Genomic DNA, 21,789 nt, shown 5'->3' on the forward strand with positions numbered 1-21,789 from the left:
ACAATAAGTAACTATACATAATGAGGATTTTAAACATGCAAAAGGTCAATGTGAAACTACAGACTCTGGTTTTGACATTTTTATTTATTAAAAAAAATGTAACAAATTATCCAATTAAAGCCAACTTTTGTACCTTTACCTTTGAACAGACCAGGCTAGCTGTTTTGTTCTGATTCTAGTCTTTGTGCTAAGATAAGCTAACCAGCCTACCATCTCTCAGGAAAAAAAAATTAGTGTATTTCCCAAAATGGTTATGAAACAGTTTTTAAAAACAGATTGATCGCTGTTGTTTAGAAAATATATACAGCAATAATGCCACTTTTTTATTCCTACCCTTCAGTTCCATCTCCAAAATGTTGGTCACCCCCCTCTAAGTCTCCATCAGTGGTCAGGATGATGGGGGTGAAGTGTGTGGCGGTGGAAGTGAATGCTTCTGGGAGCTGGAGTTCCTGATTGACTGGATAGCTGTGGGGAACAGGGCCAGGCACAGGAGCCAGTCGGCTCTCAGTGGCCATGGGGACAAAGCCTACATACAGTTACCACAGTGCCATGTACAATATCAGTGATATTGTCTCATGCAGTGCATACCACTAAGTGACACCAAATCTGCACAAAAAGATGACATAATCTCGATTAAAATTATCGAATATTAAATATTATTTTTATTTATTTGTTTCAGAGGGGGCTTCTTAATATTTTATACATTCAGTATATGTAAAATATTCTACATTTCCAAGCAAAATATAGTGCATGAGGGTCATCCATACTTAGGTAAAGCTGCCCTACCACTGCTGTTTTTAACAGACTCTTCATACGAGTTTTGATGAGTTTCAGTTGCCTCCAAATCTTCTGAGTCCGTGGACTTTGAGGCCGGCTAAAAAGAAAATATAATATGTGCATTACAACAAGGATCTATTATCCAGTGAGAGAAAACAGAACCAACAAAAAACAAACAAAAAAAACATGACCACACAGCAACAAGCTGACACCGAGACTTAAATAATACACGAAAAACAAAAAAGGTGTACCGGGTGAACTCTGCTGATGAGGTTGTTCCACACAGTCTCAGCATTTGTCCCCTGTTGTGATAGGTAATCACGACAACTCTGGAACGGATCCACACCAAAGTAAGTGTGATAATCATACAAGGCACTTCATACACAGATATAATGTCAGAATTAATTCTCTCCTTAAATAAGTGTTAAAAAAAATGATTGACAGGGTCACAGTAACAGTAAATTATAGTTTTTTTCACTAATCACTGTGAAAGCCTGAATGATTACTGGATCATATACTGCTTTGATGCTAATGTTAGCATATGTTTAGGTTTATGTTTATTTAAAAGGGACAACGAATTAACATAAGCACTCAAATTCATCATGTAAATATGTCAGATTTGGCCATGCAGACTAATTTTCATCTACAGTCCCTGGCAGGTTGTATATAATTAATCAACAAAACCAAACGTACGGAGGCATGTAGAAACCCATGTAACATAAAATCACTTATATAAATTTCCAAGGACATTATCAATTACTAAAACAATTATTAGCACCAAGGACTTTCAGTGACCTCAAATCATGACAAGATGTCCAGTAATCTTAAATGTTAAAGTTCATGACACTACAAATCAGAAAAAAGACTTAACAAGTGTGGCTTGTTTAGAAGGGTTGCCGAGACAAAGCCTCTTCTCTTTAAGAAGAACATGGCAGCATCTGAACAAACCGCAAGACTTCTGGAACAATGTCCTTTGGACAGACGAGACCAAAGTGGAGATGTTTGGCCATAATGCACAGCACCACATTTGGCAAAAAGCAAACAGAGTCTATCAGCATAAACGTCTGATATCAAATGTCAAGCACATTGATGGAAGGGGGATGATTTGGGCAGCTTGTATTCATTGAACTCTCTGTATATCAAAGTATTCTAGAGTCAAATGTGAGGCCCTCTGTTCAGACCGCACCCTGATTGAAATGCTGTGGCAGAACCTTAAGTGAGCTGCGCATAAATGAACGCCCGCAAACCTCAATGAACTGAAGCAACATTGTAAAGAAGAGTGAACCGAAATTCCTCCACAATGACGTGAGAGACTGATAAAGTCATACAGGAAACAAAGACTTCAAGTTATTGCTGCTAAAGGTGCTTCTACAGGCTACTGAATCATGGGGTGTACTCAGTGTTTCACACACACTGCTTCTGCACTTTGATTTGGTTTTTGTTAAATAAATAATGACACGGTGTGATACGTCATGTGTTGTTGTTCATCTGTGGCTGTATTTTCCTAATTTTAAGACCTGGTACAGAACAGATGACTTTTTATTATGTCCTGATATGTGAAACATTAGAATTGAAAGATGTTTGCATTCCAGGCTTCATACTCAGCACCTTTTTTTTTTTTCTTAGCATTTTAGCATGATAACGTGCTAATTAGTACTGAACACATATTTGCTTAGACGGATAGTTTTGTATTTGCTCATAAGAGGGAATATTGGCTGCACTAACCTTCATAAAAGATTCTTTTAGAGGGGCGTCAAAATACTGTATCTAATAAAATTTGTGCTACAGCAAAAGTCACGAGGATACTACGATATCATTGGAACCATGTTTCTACTGTGGATGTCTGCTATCAAAAGTCACTACAAAGTCTGTATTATTGTCCAGAAATGTTCAATAGCGGCCTTGAACTCAGAACAGTGGAGAACTGCAGTGCTTGGGGGTCTGTGAAATGGCGCTGTAACAAGTGGAAAATCTGCACCGCATTTTAAACAGCTAAGAAAAAAAGTCAATAACCCTCTGACTTCTGTCTATAAATCCCTCCTACACGGGAAAGATAACTAGAGGCTTAGTTCTCAACTAAGTTTTACAACCCAGTTTGTATTTGTTAAAAAAAAAAAAACACAATAAAGAAAGTGAAGATACTGAAATCAAATTGTCATATTGTGTTTTCACAGGAACCCTCTGAAGACAGAAATGTCACTAGATGGAGAAGTTTTTGTCAGAGATTTCTGTGGAAACACAGGAAGCAAAAAAAGTGCTGAAACCCTGTGATGGCAAATTTAAGGCTAATGTAGCAGAGGACTGTGGTGCTTTTGTGCCTGCTCAAAGCAGAAAACAGAGTAACAGGCAGCCGCAGATAATTTGCTTTGACAACCACATAAAGATTTTGAGAAGAGAGAAACTAGCAGCTTAAAGTGTTGGATTAAAGTAACAATTGATGCTTTTTTCTAATGAGTTCTTAAAATAAGAATGGGTTATGATACTTTTTTAGCCATGTCGATGGTAGGTCTCTCAATAGGCGTCCTCTTAGCCATCTCCAGGAGCAGTCTCTTTAGTTTGCGAGGCATCGCCAGTTTTTGATTAGGCGATAAAGTGAACTTGGCTGTGGCCCAGAGTATGGCAGCAACCCCATACACACAAACCTGAGCAAAGACAGAAGAAAACAAAAGTAAAAAAAAAACAAGACTCAAATTGAAATAAATTATCATTTTTAAGTCCACTTTAAAAGTGAGTAAAAGCAGTTCTGACAGACCAACCTTCTCAGTTACTATTCCATGCTCTTGATATTCAGGAGCAAGATAAAATTCATCTCTAGATCCTGCAAAGAACACTTACAGTTAGTTACTAAAGTCAACACAGGCTCATACACTTGCGTTAAGAGTGAATTTTCAATGAACAGCACAACAGAAGACTAAAGAAAACCTACCTATGTTTTTAGGTTTCAAAAAAAGCACTTCCCCCTCGCAGCCCACATGCATCGTGTCCAGGCATAAATAGGCTAACAAAGAAGAGAAAATCAGCCATACAGAAGAATTATGAGCTAAAACATTATGCCATTTGCGTATTTTTAGTTCCTTTTTTCTCTTTGCTTTAAAACTTTCTACCAGTCTGCCACTATTGTGAGAGCCAGCTCTGAAGTGAGGAGAAAACTGCTCTCGTGGGGAGAGTTACTTTGTGGTTTTGTGACCACAGTGGGTAAAATCACCTGGAAAGTCAATGTAGGTCTGCAGTGAGGTTAGACAGGTGTAACACAGAGCCCACAGCTCATTAACTGTCAGCCTCCGTCCGCAACGAGTAAGCAGCTCTCTTAGAGAGATCCACTGGAAAGAAAATAAGAACAAACCAAGTTTTAAAAATGGAATGTGTTGCACATTAAAGAGTTTCAGCTGTTCCCTCAGAAGGCTTAATTAACTCTAACTAAAGCAAATCTAATCTATTTTTAATGCTCCTATCACTGCTGAGTATCTGTGATTAGTCTGTCACTTGACTCTAATTTTATGGTTTTGCAGGTGTGAGAAATGTGCGGGTGAGCGTTTCATCTGACTACGCTGTTTCAAAGATGATTAATTATTATTGGAAAAAATCTGAAAAGGGATAATTTTACATTACTGTGCCTCTTTTTTTAGAAGGAGTGAAGTATTTAGAACAAAACTGATTCCCTTACAATATTAACAATCTTGACTAGCTACTTGGTGAAAGCTCAACAATCTTAAATCATCATCCACTTTCAAGCTTTTTAGTCATCTCAGCATGATACAGCCACCTCAAAACCGATGCAGTTAGGATCTGTGTTGTTTTTCTTTCATTAGCTGAGACGGCAAGTTCAATAAGGAAAGATCATTAGGAGGAATTGAACATGGTTTAATGATATACAGAATTCAATTAAGCTATTGGGCGATTAGACTCCGATGACCCATCATGGCAGAATGGAATCACATAGGAGTGATAGGAATTAGAGTAGGAGCCCCCAGAGTCTAGATGCTGGAGGTGGTGAAGATAAAGATGGAGGCTTGGATGGAGCTCTGAGAGACTTGGGTAAAGTGGAGATGGGGAGGAGGTGGGTGACACGTAAAGTACAAAAAGTGGAGGCTGATTGGCTTGAAGAAAGTGGGCAGAAAGATGATTGGCCTAGCGCGATAATGACAGCTTTGAGTTTGACAGAGTGTGAAAATGGAAGTGATGTGAAGAATAAACTTGCAGCCGAACACCCGGGAAAGCAGATGAGTGATTACAGATCTTCCTTATTGAACTTACACATAAGCTTCACAAAATATGTAAATACAGAGCCATAAATCTGAAGGCTGTTTGGCAATGGCTAACCTCATCCTGAGATTCTTCATTCAGGCACAGCATGCTTTTGGTCATGTAGTTATTAGGAATGTATAGACTGTGGTTCAATGAAGTCTGGTCTTCAGAAGAGTCCTGATCCATATTCAGGGAAGTACAGGATGATGCTAAGTCCTGGGTGTACTCCTTAGACTGACTTTCATGGCACTCCTGAATATCGGTTTGTCCAGTCTCTGTGGCATCCTCATTTTCTTGGGACATTTCCCCACAGTCCTCAGAGTTACAGTGTGGGTACGACTCACAGGACATCCCCCGGCTGAGTCTCTGAAGTTGTTTACTCCACGCAGACTTGCAGCTCAAGTGCTCGTCCGCTCCTATCTCAGTGAGGTCTGAAACTGGTATACTGATATCTCCATGACTTGGAGGGGAGAAGCAGGGGGGGTTGTTGGAGTCCGGGACAGAACAGGAGCGGTTAAGGGCCCCCCTCACTCTGTTCAGCCTCTGCTGCGCTCTCCTCCTCACTGGGGAGCTGTTGTGAGAACGGCAATCCATCTCATCTGTCAGGATCAAGCTGTCTCTTTCACTCCCCTCCATGTCCTCAGCCCAGAGAGAGGAATCCCAGCCCCCACACAGCTGCAGATTGAGAACGTTATCATTTGTTTCAGCTGTTCTGAAGGCAAAAATATACTTAATTATGTAGATGGTAAAACAGAAACCAGAGTTTAGATAACTGAGTGAACTGAAGAAGAAAGGATAAAAATCTTAATCCTATTATTTCCAGCTTCATTGTTTTATTCTTTATTTTATACTATTCTGTATTATCCCATTTTATATTTGATTCTGGAGTTTTGTGACTGAGATATCGAAACATCGTCTCTCTTTGACATCACACAGATCCAAGGATAGAAAAAAAGGGCAAGAGTGAGAGATCTGAAGCGTGAGCATTTGGTTCACAGCGATTACAGGTACATATTTTGTCCTTATCGTTTGAAAATTTTCTCATGTTTAACATGAATCAATCACTACAACTGTGCAGTACTGCGTAAAGGTCTTGAGCCACCCCTCATTTCTTTATAATTTGCTTGCAGGGAGCCGGACTTTGTTGCAGTTTGTTTAAAGTGGTGCTGAGCAGTAGTTCTCCAGGCTTTCTGAAGGTCTTTCAAAGTTTTGCTGTGGACATTGGCTGCTTTTTCACTCACTTTGAGTTCAGCCCTAATAGCTGACCATTTTCAGAAGAATGTTTTTGCTTGTTTGTTTTGGGTTTTTTTTTTTTTTTTTTGTTAACACTGACGTATGAATTATTCAAGCTTAAAAAGCATCTAACTCAAGGAATGAACCAGTGTTGTGTCTACACATAACAGACAACTTAGCAAAGAGCCAATTGGTGATTCCCAAAGAGCTATTAGCCAAAAACTCGGCATATTTCGGCATGATGTGCAGTGTGTCCTGAAAGAATCTGAGGAAACCTGACAAGTGAAGGACCAAAGAAGAAGTGGCAGGCCTAGCGGGTGCCAATGCTCGATTATTTTGGATTCGTAACAGGGAATAAGGGTGTGCGGTGTGTCAAAGTGCTCTTATAGTGAAGTCAGTGAATAAGTATGTGAAATTTGCTGGGTCTAGCTTAAACAGTATGCATATACAGTGTGCATTTGAACATCTTAGGTGAGATCATTCTGCAGTTATCATGTACATAGGCTTTTCAGAAACCTTGACCTCTGACCTTTACCCTTAGATCAAGGTTGTCGAGATTTGAACTCGTCTGAGATTTTTAGCTGATGCATCTATGGTGTGAATTTGAATTGAATTCTAGGTCACATTGGTTTCAAGTTATGGCCAACGTTAAAGGCTGATTCCTAATACTTTGTGTGTGTGTGTGTCATATATATATATATATATATATATATATATATATATATATATATATATATATATATATATATATATATATATTGAGAGAGAGAGAGAGAGAGAGAGAGAGAGAGAGAGAGAGAGAGAGAGGGAGACACACACACACACACACACACACGCACTGATATTACTAATATTGAAGGCCACTGAAATTGCAAAAACACAACACTGTAAAAATTCAGCAAATTGCACAGTAATGTTATTTTTTTTTTGTAAATACAGCTGAATACTATAAATGTTGCCTTTTAGGTTCGTGGTAACATGTTGCTTGAGTCTGCCCACAGCGTTTTCTGAAATCATGTTTCATCAGGTCTCCCTAGTTCATTCAGCACACAGTCAACAAATTCAATAAAAAGTATGTTTTAACTATTGAAACAACTCTAAATCAGTGCCAATAACATTCTGGGTCAAACAAAGAAAAACTGTTTGCTGGCAGTGCAGTTTAATTAAAATATTTATTCTTCCAGCTGCTTCTTATAGTTTCTGAAAGCATGTCCCATACCTGCTGCCTGGACAGACCATTCGTCTTAACAGAACTATCACGCAGGTCTTTGGTGCCGTCATCTGAGCTCAGTCTTTTAAGAAGACATTTAGGTTTGGAATGCTGCCATCTCGCCTCCCAGGAGCCTTCCTGCCCATCTGTGGATGCACAAAGAAAGAAAATAACAGCAGGAGAAATCACGGAAGAGGCTAAACGCTGATCTGTTTGAATACACATGATGAACATGATAACCTTGAAAGTTTGAAACGGATTCAATGGAGAGCACGCGGCGTCCGATTGAGGAGAGTTTCCGGCACACAGCTGCAGAGGAGGTGTGGGACAGCCGTGCTTCAGCCAGAGACAGGATGTCCTGTGGGAGTGTTACACTTGCAGGTTTGCAACACATACACAAACAGACAAAGCATATGTGCATATGTGCTACTTCTTCAAATTTATTCCTACTACATTAACATTGGTTTGATTGTATTTCAAAACACTTTGGATCAGGTGTTTCACTGTGTCGTGTATTATACTGAAAATATTCACTGGATTATTGACCTTTATGTTTGAACTCTAGGGCATTACTTCACTTTTTTATATGTTTATGCAGTTTAGTCTTGATTCTTCCCACAGAACAAAGCATGTTTTGCTGATTTTGAATGCTTCTCTATGTACTTCAGATTTTTGAGAGGGTTCTTGTAAATTTGTAGCACATTTACAAGTGACATAACTCACAATCATATCACAATCATATAATACCTTTTTTCATTTTAGACAGTACTTTGTATAATATGTGCTTTTTAAAAACATTCTTCAGGTTAGCAATATAATTATTATTATAATTAACATTTTTCCTTGTATTTTTCCTTTGTGTTTATTTTGTAATAGACTGATAGTGAAGGGGCCTCCGACTGTGTGAGTCTGAAATTTGCAGTGACACAGAATTTCCACTTGATGCTGCTCAAGAGCACAGACTGACTGGAGGAACACACACTGTCAATTAGTTTGTCCAATAGTTGATGAAAGGCAGACATTATTGAATACTACAGTAATTATACCTAGAGCATCTATACATTTGTACTGACTGTAAAGAAATTACGCCATGCTGGGCTGGGATGAATTGTTTGGCTTGATGTGCGAGGACAGCATCAGCACTGATTATACATTGCTACTGACCAATCATCATCCATCTCATTAGACCACTATGACAGTAATATTACATTTAACTTTTCCTATATGTTCATCACAACACATTTTATAATAGGCTTTCTCATAAACAATGTATAATTTTATTTCAGTATTTTCTTCTGTCTCACGAAATGTCAAAAAAGCAATACCAGCCAGTTTTTACATTTGTAAAAATGAAGTTGTAATAACTTTTTTATGGATCCCAAAACAAAACAACTGCTGAAGTGGGACTTCTAATTATTCCACAGCTGTCTCACACTGTTTAAAGCACACGGCTTTCTATAAATCATTCTTGCAGTAATAAAGAGTCAGCAGGATTTTTTTGTACCTGCAGGAGCGGGCGGTCCTCAGGCTTCTCCTCCTGCATCTGCTCCAACAGCCTCTGGATTTCTTCTCCCAGATTTGCCTCCAGCTCTGGCTCGATGACAAAGTTCAGTGCGGCAGAAAGTGTCGACCCCAGAGAATAAACATGGCCCTGTAGCCAGGGGCAGACAAGGAGAAAACACTATCATTATCATGAAGCAGCTGCAACTGTGAATTTACATTACATACAGAGATCTGAATCTGTGAATGACTTTAGAAAAGCTTAAAATACAGCATCCCTTTCTGACTTTATAGGCCATAATTGCTACGCATCACTGTCATGTATGCATATTTATGACGGAGCTTTTGTTTTGCTTTGCTTCACTGACAGTGGATATTATGGTCAGCCCTGAGACAGCAGCGGATATGAACCAGGTGCTTTAGAGTTCACAACCCACGCATAACAATCGTCCCCAACAGCTGAAGCGGGCTGGACCCATACTTAAGTGGTAAACAAATGCGAAAGAAGAAGAAGTTCTTTAGAAAGACTGCAAAGTTAGAAAGTGTTTCAAAGATTGCTTTGAAATCCAGTTACATAAGTCCGCTGTAAATGTATTCATGTGGTGGTGAGAAAAGTTGCACCACTCAGTGGCCGAGTGTGACTTTCACATTTTAATTCCCACAGAAGAAACTGAATGTTTTAGAATTCACTCACATAAAGGGCATTTTTCTGTTTCACGACAATAAAGTCTTTTTCAGTGCCGTCCCTATAATCCGGCAGACACAGACGTACAGAGAAGTCTATAAAGATGAATAGAATGGTTACACAGTTGCACTCAGCCATACTGAAAAAGCATAAATAATGGATATGAACATTTATTAAGCCCAGTGAGAAAAATGCAGACTTATTATTTTTTTAAAGAATTGCAGCAGGAGCAAAGATAAATGTACAGAGGAGAGGACTCAGATGTGTTTATACCCGGAGCTGCAAGCATCTTACAGTGTAAAGCATGTAAATTCAGAGATAAAGAGGTTCATGCTTAAACGCCTCAGTCAGAAGAACAACGAGATCGAGTCTTTCATTAGATTCAGGCTGGTGAATGTTAAATAGAAATTTGGACTGATTTAAACTGCAAGCTCATTTTCAGAGCTGTGGTCACAGTTTCTGTTGATCGTGACGAGACGATGTGCTGGCCAAGTGAATCACTGAGTTCTGGAAATATAGTCAGTTGCTTAAAAGAGGTCAGACAGTGCAACAAATGTGAGCTGTGAGGTTAAACTCCTGCACTTCACTCTGACTCCCGCTGAAGATGAGAGCAAAAAAGCATCTGCTAAATCCACCCATCCAGAATCAATATAATGGAATCCAATACAGCTGTTCTGCCATAATATAAATAATATGCTGCAATGTTTTAGTGCTGAGGTCACGGTTAGTGGTGTTGTAGCACTGAAGCGCTTTATATTCTGGTGTTTTTAACATTTCATACTGCTCGTGAATATAAATGGGGAGGAAATTAAATTATAATGCAGCCAAGTTTAATGCAAGGTAGAATTCATAGAAGATCTCCTTGCCTGAAGTGAAATGGACTGTGCACGCATGAGTAATCAAAGTGGCAACGCAGTGTGTAGCCTGCTATTTGTTTCCAAATCGCTGATAGCACACATATTTAAAATATTAAAAAACCGGCATTTCTCACAGTGCGCCTGCATAAAACATAACCGTGATGAAATATCAACATACACAGTGATTAATAATAAATAATGTTCATCTGTAAAATTTGCCCAGTGGCATGTTGTTTATGAAAAAAGGTTCAACTAGATTATTTAATCTGCACAGCGGCTCAGAGGTGCAAGAAAACAAGTACTCTACACAAAACAACATAAAAACACAATCACAAGATGGGAAATAACACTGACCTGCTGTGAGGCCCCTGACAAAGCAAGATTAAAGAGTTCCTGAGGTATGCTGGGAAGTTTTACATCACAAAAGTGGGTCTCCTTACACCTGTATAGGTCACTTATAACTTACGCTGAGCAATAAGTTGTGCCGGAGCAGGTTACAGAAAAACTGCCTGTAAGTGACACTCTAATTCTTTTGATGGCAATATGCTCCAGAGCAATACAGATCCACAGCTGAAAGCATGTCAGATATGCAAACCTGCGTTTCCCAGAATGCATCCACACAGTAAAGTATCACAATTGCATCACATTGCCACAGAAATAAACATGCAATCAGCTAGCAATGCAGGACATGTAAAAATACGCATTTAGTTCAGATGCGCTGGTAAGTATTTTTTTTACGCTGCAGAAATTTCAGCAAATCTAATACAGATTAAAATACAGATTAGTTTGAGTGAATATTTACAAATAATATACAACTGATACAATTAATGTCACTGATTTGGCCCAAGACTGAAGTGTTTTCCACATCTCAGTCACTCTGTGATGGTGTTAAACCTGAATGCTTGAATGGGTTGATTTTAAAGTTTCAGAGATTTCATGTGCAGCTGTCACTTCAGAAATAAACGATTTAATATATCAAATTGTTTGTTTAAAATAATAACAGCTGTCTGCAGCATTCCTGTCATCTTATTTGTGACACCTGAGCAGCATTTTGCCAGGATGTTGTGATACTTCTGAAGAGGGTTCAGCGCCACCATAAATCTGCCCATATTTGTGGGGAAAAAATGGAAAAGGCCTTATTATTTGATTGTGTTTGGTATTCATTACAGAGAGAAATCAATGTGAAAAGTATGAAAATATGAACTAGTTTGCAATAAGGATATATTGTATATATTGTTTCAACCCTGTTTGACAGTTTCAGGTAGAGGTGAATGATTGCAGGCTTGCATGGGGAATTTAAGGTGAGGAAGGAGAACAAACAACACTCTCCTCTCTTTCAGCAAACATCACCAAGGTGCCCCTGACTGCGCGCTGTACTGAGAAACCCCCAGGGGTGAATGACTGTGTGCACCTTTGACCAAATTCAGTAAGAAAACTCAACATTTCTCACCTCAAACGTGCTGCCTGTGTTGTCAAACTCCGGAGGCACGAAGGAGCCTTCTGGATCATCTGCAGGTTGAAAGCATACAGATTAACTGCACCATTAAGCATGTCTTTAAAGTATACAGCACATCATAGCTTCATCAAAGTGGGAACAAACAGGGTATTTGATGTAAACACTCAGATGTACGGTCATTTCAGTTCTGTACTGTAACCTACTTGCTAAGAATCTCCCCCATAATGAGATGCAAATCAGAGAAATATGTATCCGGCACGCTAAACCATAACGGTCCAGTGGACTAGCGCAGACGCTTCCCTTCATTTGCCTAATGCACGTGTCAGAGATAATCCTAGGCAAACAAGACATGAGCAATCTGCTCATGCAATCAGAGCAGGAAGCAGTCACAGAGGAGCATTCTTCACTTTCTCCCCCTGAAATAGGCCAGTGCTTAGACTGGACATCCAGATGTATGAAAGCATCACCATAAATGTAACATACACTCCCTCAAGTGGACTTAGGAAAAGATGGAAAAGGAAGAATGGGAAGAAAGTGGGTCATGACAATTTTGGGTTTGGGTATCAGTTGCTAGAGTTATGCTATCACTCCTGGTGTAGAGAGGTCACTGTCAGTTTCTGTACTTTTTCTTTAAACATCCTCTTTCTTTTGCTTTTTTTTTCCATCACCTCTTTAAATTCATCTTGTTCTTAGTTATATGTAATTTTACCTAATGTTGCCTATTGCCTTGACACACCTGTATGCTTTCCTCCCTCAGATTCCTTCCTTTATTCATTTCTCTTCCTCTCCTTTTGTCTTCCCCTCTCTTTTCCTCACCTCTTTTCTTTCTCTTTGTTTGTTTCTGATCTTCTCCTCTCCGTACCTCTTAAACTTTTTGTCTCCTCTCCTTTGTTCCTTCACTTACCTAGCCTTTTCCTTCTCTTTCCTGCCATCTTCCAACCTTTTGTTTTCATCAAGATTCCACTCTTTGCCTTTTCTTCTCTCTGCTCTCTCCATGCTTTACTCCTTCCATTTCATTTGGATTGCTCTTTCCTTTCATTCCTCTCCTCACCTCTCTTTTTTGTCATCCTTTTTCTCATGCCCTGGTTTTTCATCTCCCCTTGTCTTTCATCTCCTCTTTCCTTCCTCCTCAATTGTCCTCTCCCCTCCCCTCCTCGCATGTTTTATTTCATTTCTTCATTCTTTTTCCTTTCTCTACTAATTATTTTTGGAATTTCCTGGTGTCAACAAAATCAGTCCTTTCCTTACTTTCTTAACTGTCTCTCTTCCTTAGCCCTCTTGATCTAATCTCTACTACCTTTCCTTTCCATTCCTGGTCTTACCTTACCGTATTCTCCTCTTCTTTTAATGGTTTGCCTTCCTTCTCTCTTTCTTTCTCGTTTCCTTTATTTTATTCACCCTTTTCTTTGTTTTTTTTTAATATTCTCACATCTTGTCAAAAAGCTCAATGTTCAAACAGACATGAAAGATAAAAGGACAGACAGGAGCAAAAAAAAAAAAAAAAAAAAAAAAAAGGAAAAGTCATTTAAGCTCTTTGTAGTAGGGACATATTGTAACACAGTGAAATGGGCAGTGAAGGGGAGGAAAAAAAGACAGCCGTTGTCAGTGACGCAGTTGCCTCCAGGGTGATAGTTGGAGCTCGGTGAGTCATGTATGCCTACAGCATTTGAGCACAACAGGTAGCACGAGCTGAGCAATATCAGAGATTCAACACGCTCTCCAAATGTGCTGATCGTATTTCCCACAGCGCACAGCCGGCGCTGTTTCATCAGAAACTGAACAGCTTGTGATGTGAAACCTTGTGGGGAAAAATTGCAGCTTTTCTTGGTCATCGCCGTATACAAACCATTAGAGCACATTTTGTTAGTGCGGCTCTGCTTTGACGATGCAAATGCTGCCAAAACACCCACAATGATATCCAATTTACATTCTTGATATTACTGCAACAGTAAATAACCTAAAATGAACAGCACTAAAGTGTCATGGCAACTGCTGTTCCCACTGAGAGCCCCTCAAGGTCACTGTGATACCGAGTTGGAGCCTGTTTGTGTGTGGGCATGGGACTGACCACTACAGCATGTGTCCGCCTGAAATCGCATTGCAATCTGACAAACAGTTAAATTAAAAGGAATCAATAGGGAGCTGTGCAGCAAAGAAAGCTGGGAGTGTAGTGCTGTGATGAATGATACAGATGAACTGTATTCAGTAGAACTAACACAAGAAGGGTAATGTGGGCACTGCAGTTTCTTTCTCTGCTCACAGTATGAATCATAGCCAACGGCCTGAATACAATCCAATAAAGCATGGCAACAAATGAGACTGTGAAGAATTTTAGCTGACAGAGTAATCAAGACATCACTTCAAAGTGTCTCTATTGCTGACTGAAGAGATGTGCGGAAATTAAAAATGGATGCAACACTTTAACGGATGCCACGGCGGCTGTGAAGTGTTTGTGAGTATGTGTGTGAGCAGGGCGACTGCTGTAAGGCTATCCAAGCTGTTACCACAACAACAATCCCCCCAGCAACTCTGCTGATCTAATCGATGCTTATCAATTTCTGATGGAATAAGTGCATGCTGCAGTGTATATAACAGTGCACAAGTGCTCATATATGTGATTAGATGCAAAGGAAACAAGGAGAATAGAAGAGGTGAGGCATAATAGTTCCCCACAGAGGGTTTTTCATTTAATGTCACTGGGCCTCGCAGCACTGTGAGTGGGTAAAAGATGTTGCATGCGCAAATCGAGGCAGACCTGCGGACCTTGGCAAAGCACGACACATCCAGGGAGACACTGACAGAGCATTTTCAGGCAGGAATTTGCACATTGAAGCTGATACAGATCGGGGCAACAAATCACTGAAGGGAAAAGGGCATCTTCTCTCTGTGTGTCAAACAAAAAGCTCAAGCTACAGTTCAGGGACAACCTCACTTTTAAACTCTGTAATGCAGTTCTGATCTAATCTGCTATATTTAAAGTATGAAACTGATTTCTCCCTGTTACCTACATAAGCTTCAGCACTCAGCCTGATTGACACTAACTGCATGATCAGTGGAAGTCAAATCCAGTGTCAGAATATAATATGTAAAACGCCCTGCAAATAGTCAGAAAAAAATAACAAGTGTTTGTAATTAGGTACATAAAATAAAGGGGTATAAATGTCCAAAAATTAATACAGGAAACCACAGTGTGTCCGAGCTATAGACTCACCACTGAGCTGCTCCATGAAGCAAACATTCCCATGGGCGTTGAAGGCCAAAGTGTCTGGTGTTATGCACAGTGTGTGGAAGAGGTGGGAGGGTCTGATGCTTTGCAGGGACAGAACACACTCTGCACACACTGCCCACACCTCCTCCTCAGACAGACAGCTGTCCCGCAAAGAAAGGATGTCTGCCAGAGACACGTTTTCCTGTGGACAGAACACACACACACACAACTGTGTAAACATGTTTGGGTAAGTACACTAAATAATTATGGCTACCTGATCCACGGTGGGAGCCTGATTTGTTTTTGTGTGGTTAAGGTTAGGATAAAGGGTATTAAAGGCAAAGTGTATTCAACCTTTGGTCACATTTTTGATTAGCTTGTAGCTTGTTAGTAAAACAATGAGGGACACAGTGAGGCAAAATGTAATAATGCGTGCTTAATAATGCGTGCTGAACTTGCATGTACACAAAAAAACTGAACTTCCAAGTGAGTCCTGGAAATCCACATTAACATACATTCATGCACTTATAATTGAATGATTCAACTAGTTTAAGAAGGGCTTTCAGATTTTCCCTCTTCCTTCATGAGCACCTAAATGCACCATCAAACAGCCTCTTGCTCTCAACTGCATTTCAGTCAGCCAACTCATGCGAAACAGGTTTATTAAAATGTAAATAGAGAGTAGAAGTTAAAAGCTCTGACCTTATTACTTCCTGCTGAACAAAAGGAGACGGCAGAGAGTGAAGTTCTACCTAAACCCTGGAGGAACTTGATCCAACAGGTTGACACTAGAGTGAAAGTGACTCATGTGCATCATAGCACAACAACCATGTGCAGGCAACAGCACAAGAGGCAGCATTACAGTTCAAATAGAAAACCTTATTGCAAAAGGTACAATGTGATGGACAACATGGATAAAATTTACATTCTTAGTACAGACAAATTTAGCTGTGTCTGATGGTCTCTGCTAAATGCAAATCGATGCAATTCATCATGCCAGTGTGACAATTATACAAACACATCACTGTTTGGTAATAAATTTGAACTTTATACACTGAGTGATAGTGCCTTCCTAGAGAAGGGCACCTTTGTGTTTGCAGCTATGAATGACAGCTGCTGCAGTCTGGTTTGAAAATGTCTGTCGTCTTAATGTCAAATATTCTTTAAAAAAAAAAAAAGAAAAAGGCAGATTTTTTGCTCTGGTGCTGCTCGAAAAAAAAAAAATCTGAAAAATAAAACCACTGACATAAAAACAGTAAACAATAAATTAATCCCAAACATTTAACAACAACAAAAAAAATCAGTTTTCAATAATATCTTATCTTTATAGTGGCAACTCACTCAAGGGTCAAGATCCTACAGTATCAGAGAAAACCCCCCAACAGTCAGACAGTTCCCTGTGAGAAAGTATTTGGCGACAGCGGGAAGGAAAAACTCTCTTTGAACAGGAAGAAACCGCTGAACCAGGATCAGGGAGGGCAGCCATCTGCTGCAGCCAGATGGGGGTGAGGAGCAAGAGGAGAGAGCAGAGGGAGACAGGACAAAAGACACACAATGCCTGACATTTTGATAATGTCTGAAATTTATTTATTTAAATGTAAGGTCATCTGGAAATCAGTGCATTAAAAACAAGGTTCTGGATTAGTATTTAGTTTCTAAATGGGTGGGCACAACCATTCCTAAGGGTTTTTGGGTGTGCTAAAGACTATCCATCAATGTAAGTAATACACTGGGCATAATCAGAATTCAAGATGAAATTGGGACCATGAGGGACAACACAAATGACTCTATTACAGTTTCAAAAATAGGTGTAAAAACCATTTTATTTAAAGACATAGAAAGAAAGGAGACCGATAAAGTAGCCATTTAACATTTTATCTGCACATCACAATGTTTGGCTTTGTGTAGCAGAGACATGGCAGGTTATGAAATTCAGCTCCCTGTCATTCTTTTATGGTCTCTATTGTACTTCCTGTGCATATCATTCTTTTCTTTTCAACATACCTTAACTTGTGTGCTATATGAAAGTTATGTAGGAACCAACAATAACTAAAAATCGTAAACATATTGGGAGCCAAGTGCATTTGTTTTTTTCATACTGAATCATGGTTGACTTGCAAACTACTTTTGATGTTACCAGTCCTGCTCTTGTGCATCTAAAACTCAGATTAAAGGGGAGCTTTCCCACCTCAACAGGTTCTGCATGTTCATGACAGCAAGCCATTAAACTTAAGGAGCAATAACCAAAACACATCATTATATTAAGAAGTGGACAGAATTACCTAACACATTTTCTGTCATCAGCACACGTTGTGCTTGGAAACTGTAGCTGCCAATGCACTTCTAGAAGCAGCTCTCACAATTCAGCTGCCATCTTGCAAAGCAGTTATTTTGAAGCATTTACAGGATTGCTGGTAAGCTTGCCCAAAAATAAGGTTTTTAAAAAGGGTTTCCCGCTCCAGATATCTCCAGTAGATCCAGGATTCTTTGAGTGCCATATCTCTGTATCACAGTATATCTGTATGAGTTTGGTGCAGCTCAGTGGCCACAAAAAATGCTTGCGGGCTTGACTTCACTATCGCAGATGTTGACTACATCTGACTTTGAGTGTAATAAAAACTGACATTTTGACACTCTGGCTCTCATTGTAATAATTACACAGAGTGATTTTCATGAAGAACTAAATCTTTGCCAAGTAAACAGGAAACACACTTAAAAGTCATGTTTGGTGTTATGTCCCCGCAGGTCTTTGGAAATTGTTAATCACAACTCATGTTGTAAGTGACACTGAAGAAGTTGATTCAAACTTACACGTGATTGTAACTTAGAGGCTGCATAATCTAAAGTATTTCTTTGAAGGTATCAGAAGATATATTTGATTTCATTAACTTCATCAGGAGTCATTAGGAGTGATGCTAACAGCAGAAAACATTTGGCATCATACAGCATCCTGTACACAGACGCACACTTATTCCATGAAGTTAATCTACAAACCCACAGGAACACACTGCACTGTCTGTGTTCCACTGGCCCCATTTACCCACAGTGATCTCACAGATTCCATGCAGCATCAAGCATAATGCTGTGGTCTGACTATTACAGGAACTTCTATCCAGTTTGCAAGTGGATACAAATGCTGGCTTTAACTCAGGCAGAAGGATGGAAGTGGAGAATGAGTGTGTGTGTGTGTGTGGGGGGGGGGGGTTCACAAAGAAGTGACTGTCACACTATATCTAGCACTTTAACAACCATTATTTATATCACAGCAGTTCTCAATGGAAGCTTCATTTTTCTCTGACTCTGAAAGTCTTAATGCTTCTGTTCTCTGATAATCAACAGCTCTGCTCTCACTGACAATCGCTGCTTTATCTTTGATTGCACGAGAAGGACCTATCTGTTTTGATTTACGACTATCTTGTAGGTGTAGGAGAGTTGCAACAGATTGTGAACAAAGCCTACTGATGTGATCAAGTGGGCTAGAGCCAAATTACAGGGCAGAAAAGTACCACTTCAAGCAGCAGCAGCAGCAGCAGCAGCAGCAGCCCCATAAATAGACAGTTTCCCTTGAGAACAGTGCAGGGGAACGTTAGTCTCTCTCGCCCCCCTCAAGTTAAATGTGCTGTCCTATATAAGTTTGCCTCTGAGTTTCAAGGTTCTGGCGAGGCTTTTGGTGTGGTGCGTGGCTTTGCACTGCAGCAATAAGAAGAAAGGCAAAGAGAGGGCCTGTATTCCTGTATTAGGGGTTAAGATGCATATTGAGACAATGGGGTTGTCACAAAACAGGGTATTCCTTTATCATCCATAAACTTTAGAAAATTTTAGAAAATTATGTTACTTCATTGTGCCGCCTCAACAAGGAAACACTGTCTACTGCTGATGGTTCACGATTTTTTTTTTTTTTTACACAGGAGGACATCCCCGATCCCTCACACTGGGAGCTCTTTGGAAGGGCTCTTTAGAAGGGCTCTCTTGATGACCCGTATATGAAGTATGGAGAGGACTGTTGAAGTAAACAGAACTGGTTTGTGGCTCCTGTCAGCAGTTCCACTAAAGAGCAACACACCCCTTAAACTTGTCAGACAGGCAACATAACTCACTGTTTCCCAAAAAAAATAACAAGTACATTAAATTATGTCCCAAACCCCAAACCCTCCTCCACCCAACGTCTTCCAGATTTATCCCTGGAATGGAATGGGTTACTCTAAATATAGGCTGTTTTGCAGCTAGAACTTCTGGACCTTTTGTCATTTTAAATGCAGGGCTTCAAATTATTTTTGGAGCACATTGTGAGTTTTCCTCACCTTTGAACAGTGAATAGGCAAATTCTGATTTCTTGTTTGTCTTAAATACAAATAAATCATCTGAAAATTTTAAGAATCTAAGAAAACCTTTCTAACTGACTTTAACGCCTAAGCAACTTAAGAATAATAAACTCTCTGTCTCTGAATTTCCTCTGACATCTTTTCAGGAAACATAAAAAGACTGTATCATACAATTTGGATGCCCTAAACAATCGAGATTCGTATTACTTTAAAACAAATGACAGTGCTCGGATAGAACTTCTTGCTCTGAAACCCGCTGTTTCTCACCTCATCTTCCAGCAGTGGAGGCAGATGTTCAAGATCATAATCTCTTTCTTCGGGTTTCCTTAAGTATGCGTCCGCTGCATCACCCCCGGAAGTCTCCATTGCAGCAACTTTGATCCTCTCAAGTAGTAAAGCGAATTTCAGACCAGACGGCAACGTTTCCAGTCGAGACAGATGGCATGCCTGAGCTCTCGGGGTACAATGGGCACAACTGAGGGGGTTCGATTCCTTGCTGCAGTCCAGCAGTCAGTCGGTGGTCACTGCAGGACTATCCGGGTCTAGAAACGACGCCGAGTAAACAATACGTCCTAAGCGACCGTCCGCAGCAGCGTGCTACTGGTGGTGTTTAAGGCTATCGTGACTGCAGTAACTCCACAAAAACAGGCTATACACACCGAAGGCGATCATGAGCTGCAGATCTCTGAATCCTCCCCTCTCCCGTGCAGGAGCCAGAGCTCTCCAGCTCGGCTCCCTGCATGCTACAGTTGGCTTCACGCCTCCGTTCACAGTGCAGCTTGAGTGACTCATATTCATCACTTAGTCCTTATTATCTCTTCTCATTCCAGTGATCTGGCTTTGTACAAACAAAGACTTATCTATTCCACTATAGTGGCCATATACTGTCTCTCATTTCTTCGTTAAATCTAATATTATGCCTTCAACAATTTGTCAAAATTCGTGTCAGGCTGTAAAACTGTGACATTTATCATTATACTACTAGAGTCTGTTTAGAAAGTTAGGAAGATTGAAATTAATTAATTAATTTGTGTAATTAAGTGTAATATTCTTCACATTGTTCTGGATTTTCCTTAATCTACTGTGCATTTTTAAGGGCTTCTTCAGCCAATTAGAACAAGACAAACAGGCTACAGTCAAGCTTGATGCAGGGAGGACTGTACAAAGTATTGAATTACAAAAGGTGATCTGACAAAGGGATACATAGAAAGGCAGGGAATCAATTCAGTCTATCCTCCAAGGACAACAAATGTCTGTAAATATGTGCCAGTGCAGAGATATCTGAGTATCTCTCAGTTTTGCTCATAAGTAAGGAGAAAACATTCTCACTAGAGATGGTCAGAATAAAATGTTCTGTTCTCCATACAATATTTGCCAGAGTAGCCCTCAAAATCTACTGTCCTCTTAGTAAACACTAAAGCAGCAAATTCGAGGGCTTGGAGCCACGGGGGCGTAAGTGACATTTTTAAGCATGTTTCTTTTTACAAATTGATGACACAATGTTTAATGAACAATATTGTCTTTGTCATAAATGCACTTATGCCCTTTTGGCACCAACTTCTTCTGTGCATTCAGATTTAAGCCTTTTGGTTTTTGTTGAATAACTCTATTGACAGTAGATAGAGCCCATCAAGAGCTTTCATTTGATATATATATATATCTCAATTTTGACCAAAATGTCACTTATGCCCCCTTTGGCTCCAAGCCCTCAAAATGCAGTAGTTATCAAAAGAACTGACAGTCCAGCCAAAGCAGTACCCAAGATTGCACTGGGATGAAAGTGGACGCCTCAAAATGTGGACAAAAATGCCAATTCAACCGTATTCGGATGACTGTATACCAATAGAGGTCATGTGTGCTGCACGGTGACATTTATTTTATACTCGGGTAACTATAGGCCTAAGTTTTCATCAAACAGCAACCTCTGGGGCTGACAATGAAATGAAATGAAAATAGAAGTGCCAAAAAACTGCAGTTCCTGGAGCAGAAACTGGAGGCTATCTCCAAACATGACTCTCCATGGACTCTCAAATTTAGCAGTATTAAAAATATGTTTACAGCCTGGCACAAAAAAAGGCTTGGCTCTCTCTCCCTGTCACTGGAGGGGTAGGTAATTATTATTATTATGATTAATTTATTTTTTATAACTCCCCCATTTGGATTTTGTTAAGGTGTAAAGAGGTGTGACTGCTCTGATTGATGGGTGTGCTCACAGATGCAGCTTTAGCCAGTAGCTCTGTGCTTGGCCTCACCTTGAGTCATTTGAGTCACTGAACTGGGCCTCTCCATTGTGTTT

At 39.8% G+C, this 21,789-nt stretch overlaps 1 protein-coding gene across 1 annotated transcript in view; it reads right to left on the reverse strand.

Moving 5' to 3' along the window:
- The window catches only part of kndc1 (kinase non-catalytic C-lobe domain containing 1), a 39,031-nt gene extending 19,057 nt beyond the window's left edge, over positions 1 to 19,974 (reverse strand). The window contains exons 1-14 of the mRNA XM_030748834.1: positions 19,761 to 19,974; positions 15,175 to 15,373; positions 11,958 to 12,016; positions 8,970 to 9,116; positions 7,706 to 7,823; positions 7,475 to 7,611; positions 5,098 to 5,697; positions 3,983 to 4,097; positions 3,704 to 3,775; positions 3,534 to 3,595; positions 3,261 to 3,419; positions 1,029 to 1,106; positions 787 to 874; positions 334 to 526 (exon numbers count right to left, since the gene is read on the reverse strand). Coding sequence (XP_030604694.1) covers positions 334 to 526; positions 787 to 874; positions 1,029 to 1,106; positions 3,261 to 3,419; positions 3,534 to 3,595; positions 3,704 to 3,775; positions 3,983 to 4,097; positions 5,098 to 5,697; positions 7,475 to 7,611; positions 7,706 to 7,823; positions 8,970 to 9,116; positions 11,958 to 12,016; positions 15,175 to 15,373; positions 19,761 to 19,859 — 2,126 coding nt within the window. The 5' untranslated portion in view covers positions 19,860 to 19,974. The remainder of the gene's footprint in view (positions 1 to 333; positions 527 to 786; positions 875 to 1,028; positions 1,107 to 3,260; positions 3,420 to 3,533; positions 3,596 to 3,703; positions 3,776 to 3,982; positions 4,098 to 5,097; positions 5,698 to 7,474; positions 7,612 to 7,705; positions 7,824 to 8,969; positions 9,117 to 11,957; positions 12,017 to 15,174; positions 15,374 to 19,760) is intronic.
- Positions 19,975 to 21,789: the final 1,815 nt, after the last annotated feature.

Source organism: Archocentrus centrarchus, chromosome 15 (assembly GCF_007364275.1).
Source record: "Archocentrus centrarchus isolate MPI-CPG fArcCen1 chromosome 15, fArcCen1, whole genome shotgun sequence".
Taxonomy (NCBI): Eukaryota; Metazoa; Chordata; class Actinopteri; order Cichliformes; family Cichlidae; genus Archocentrus; species Archocentrus centrarchus.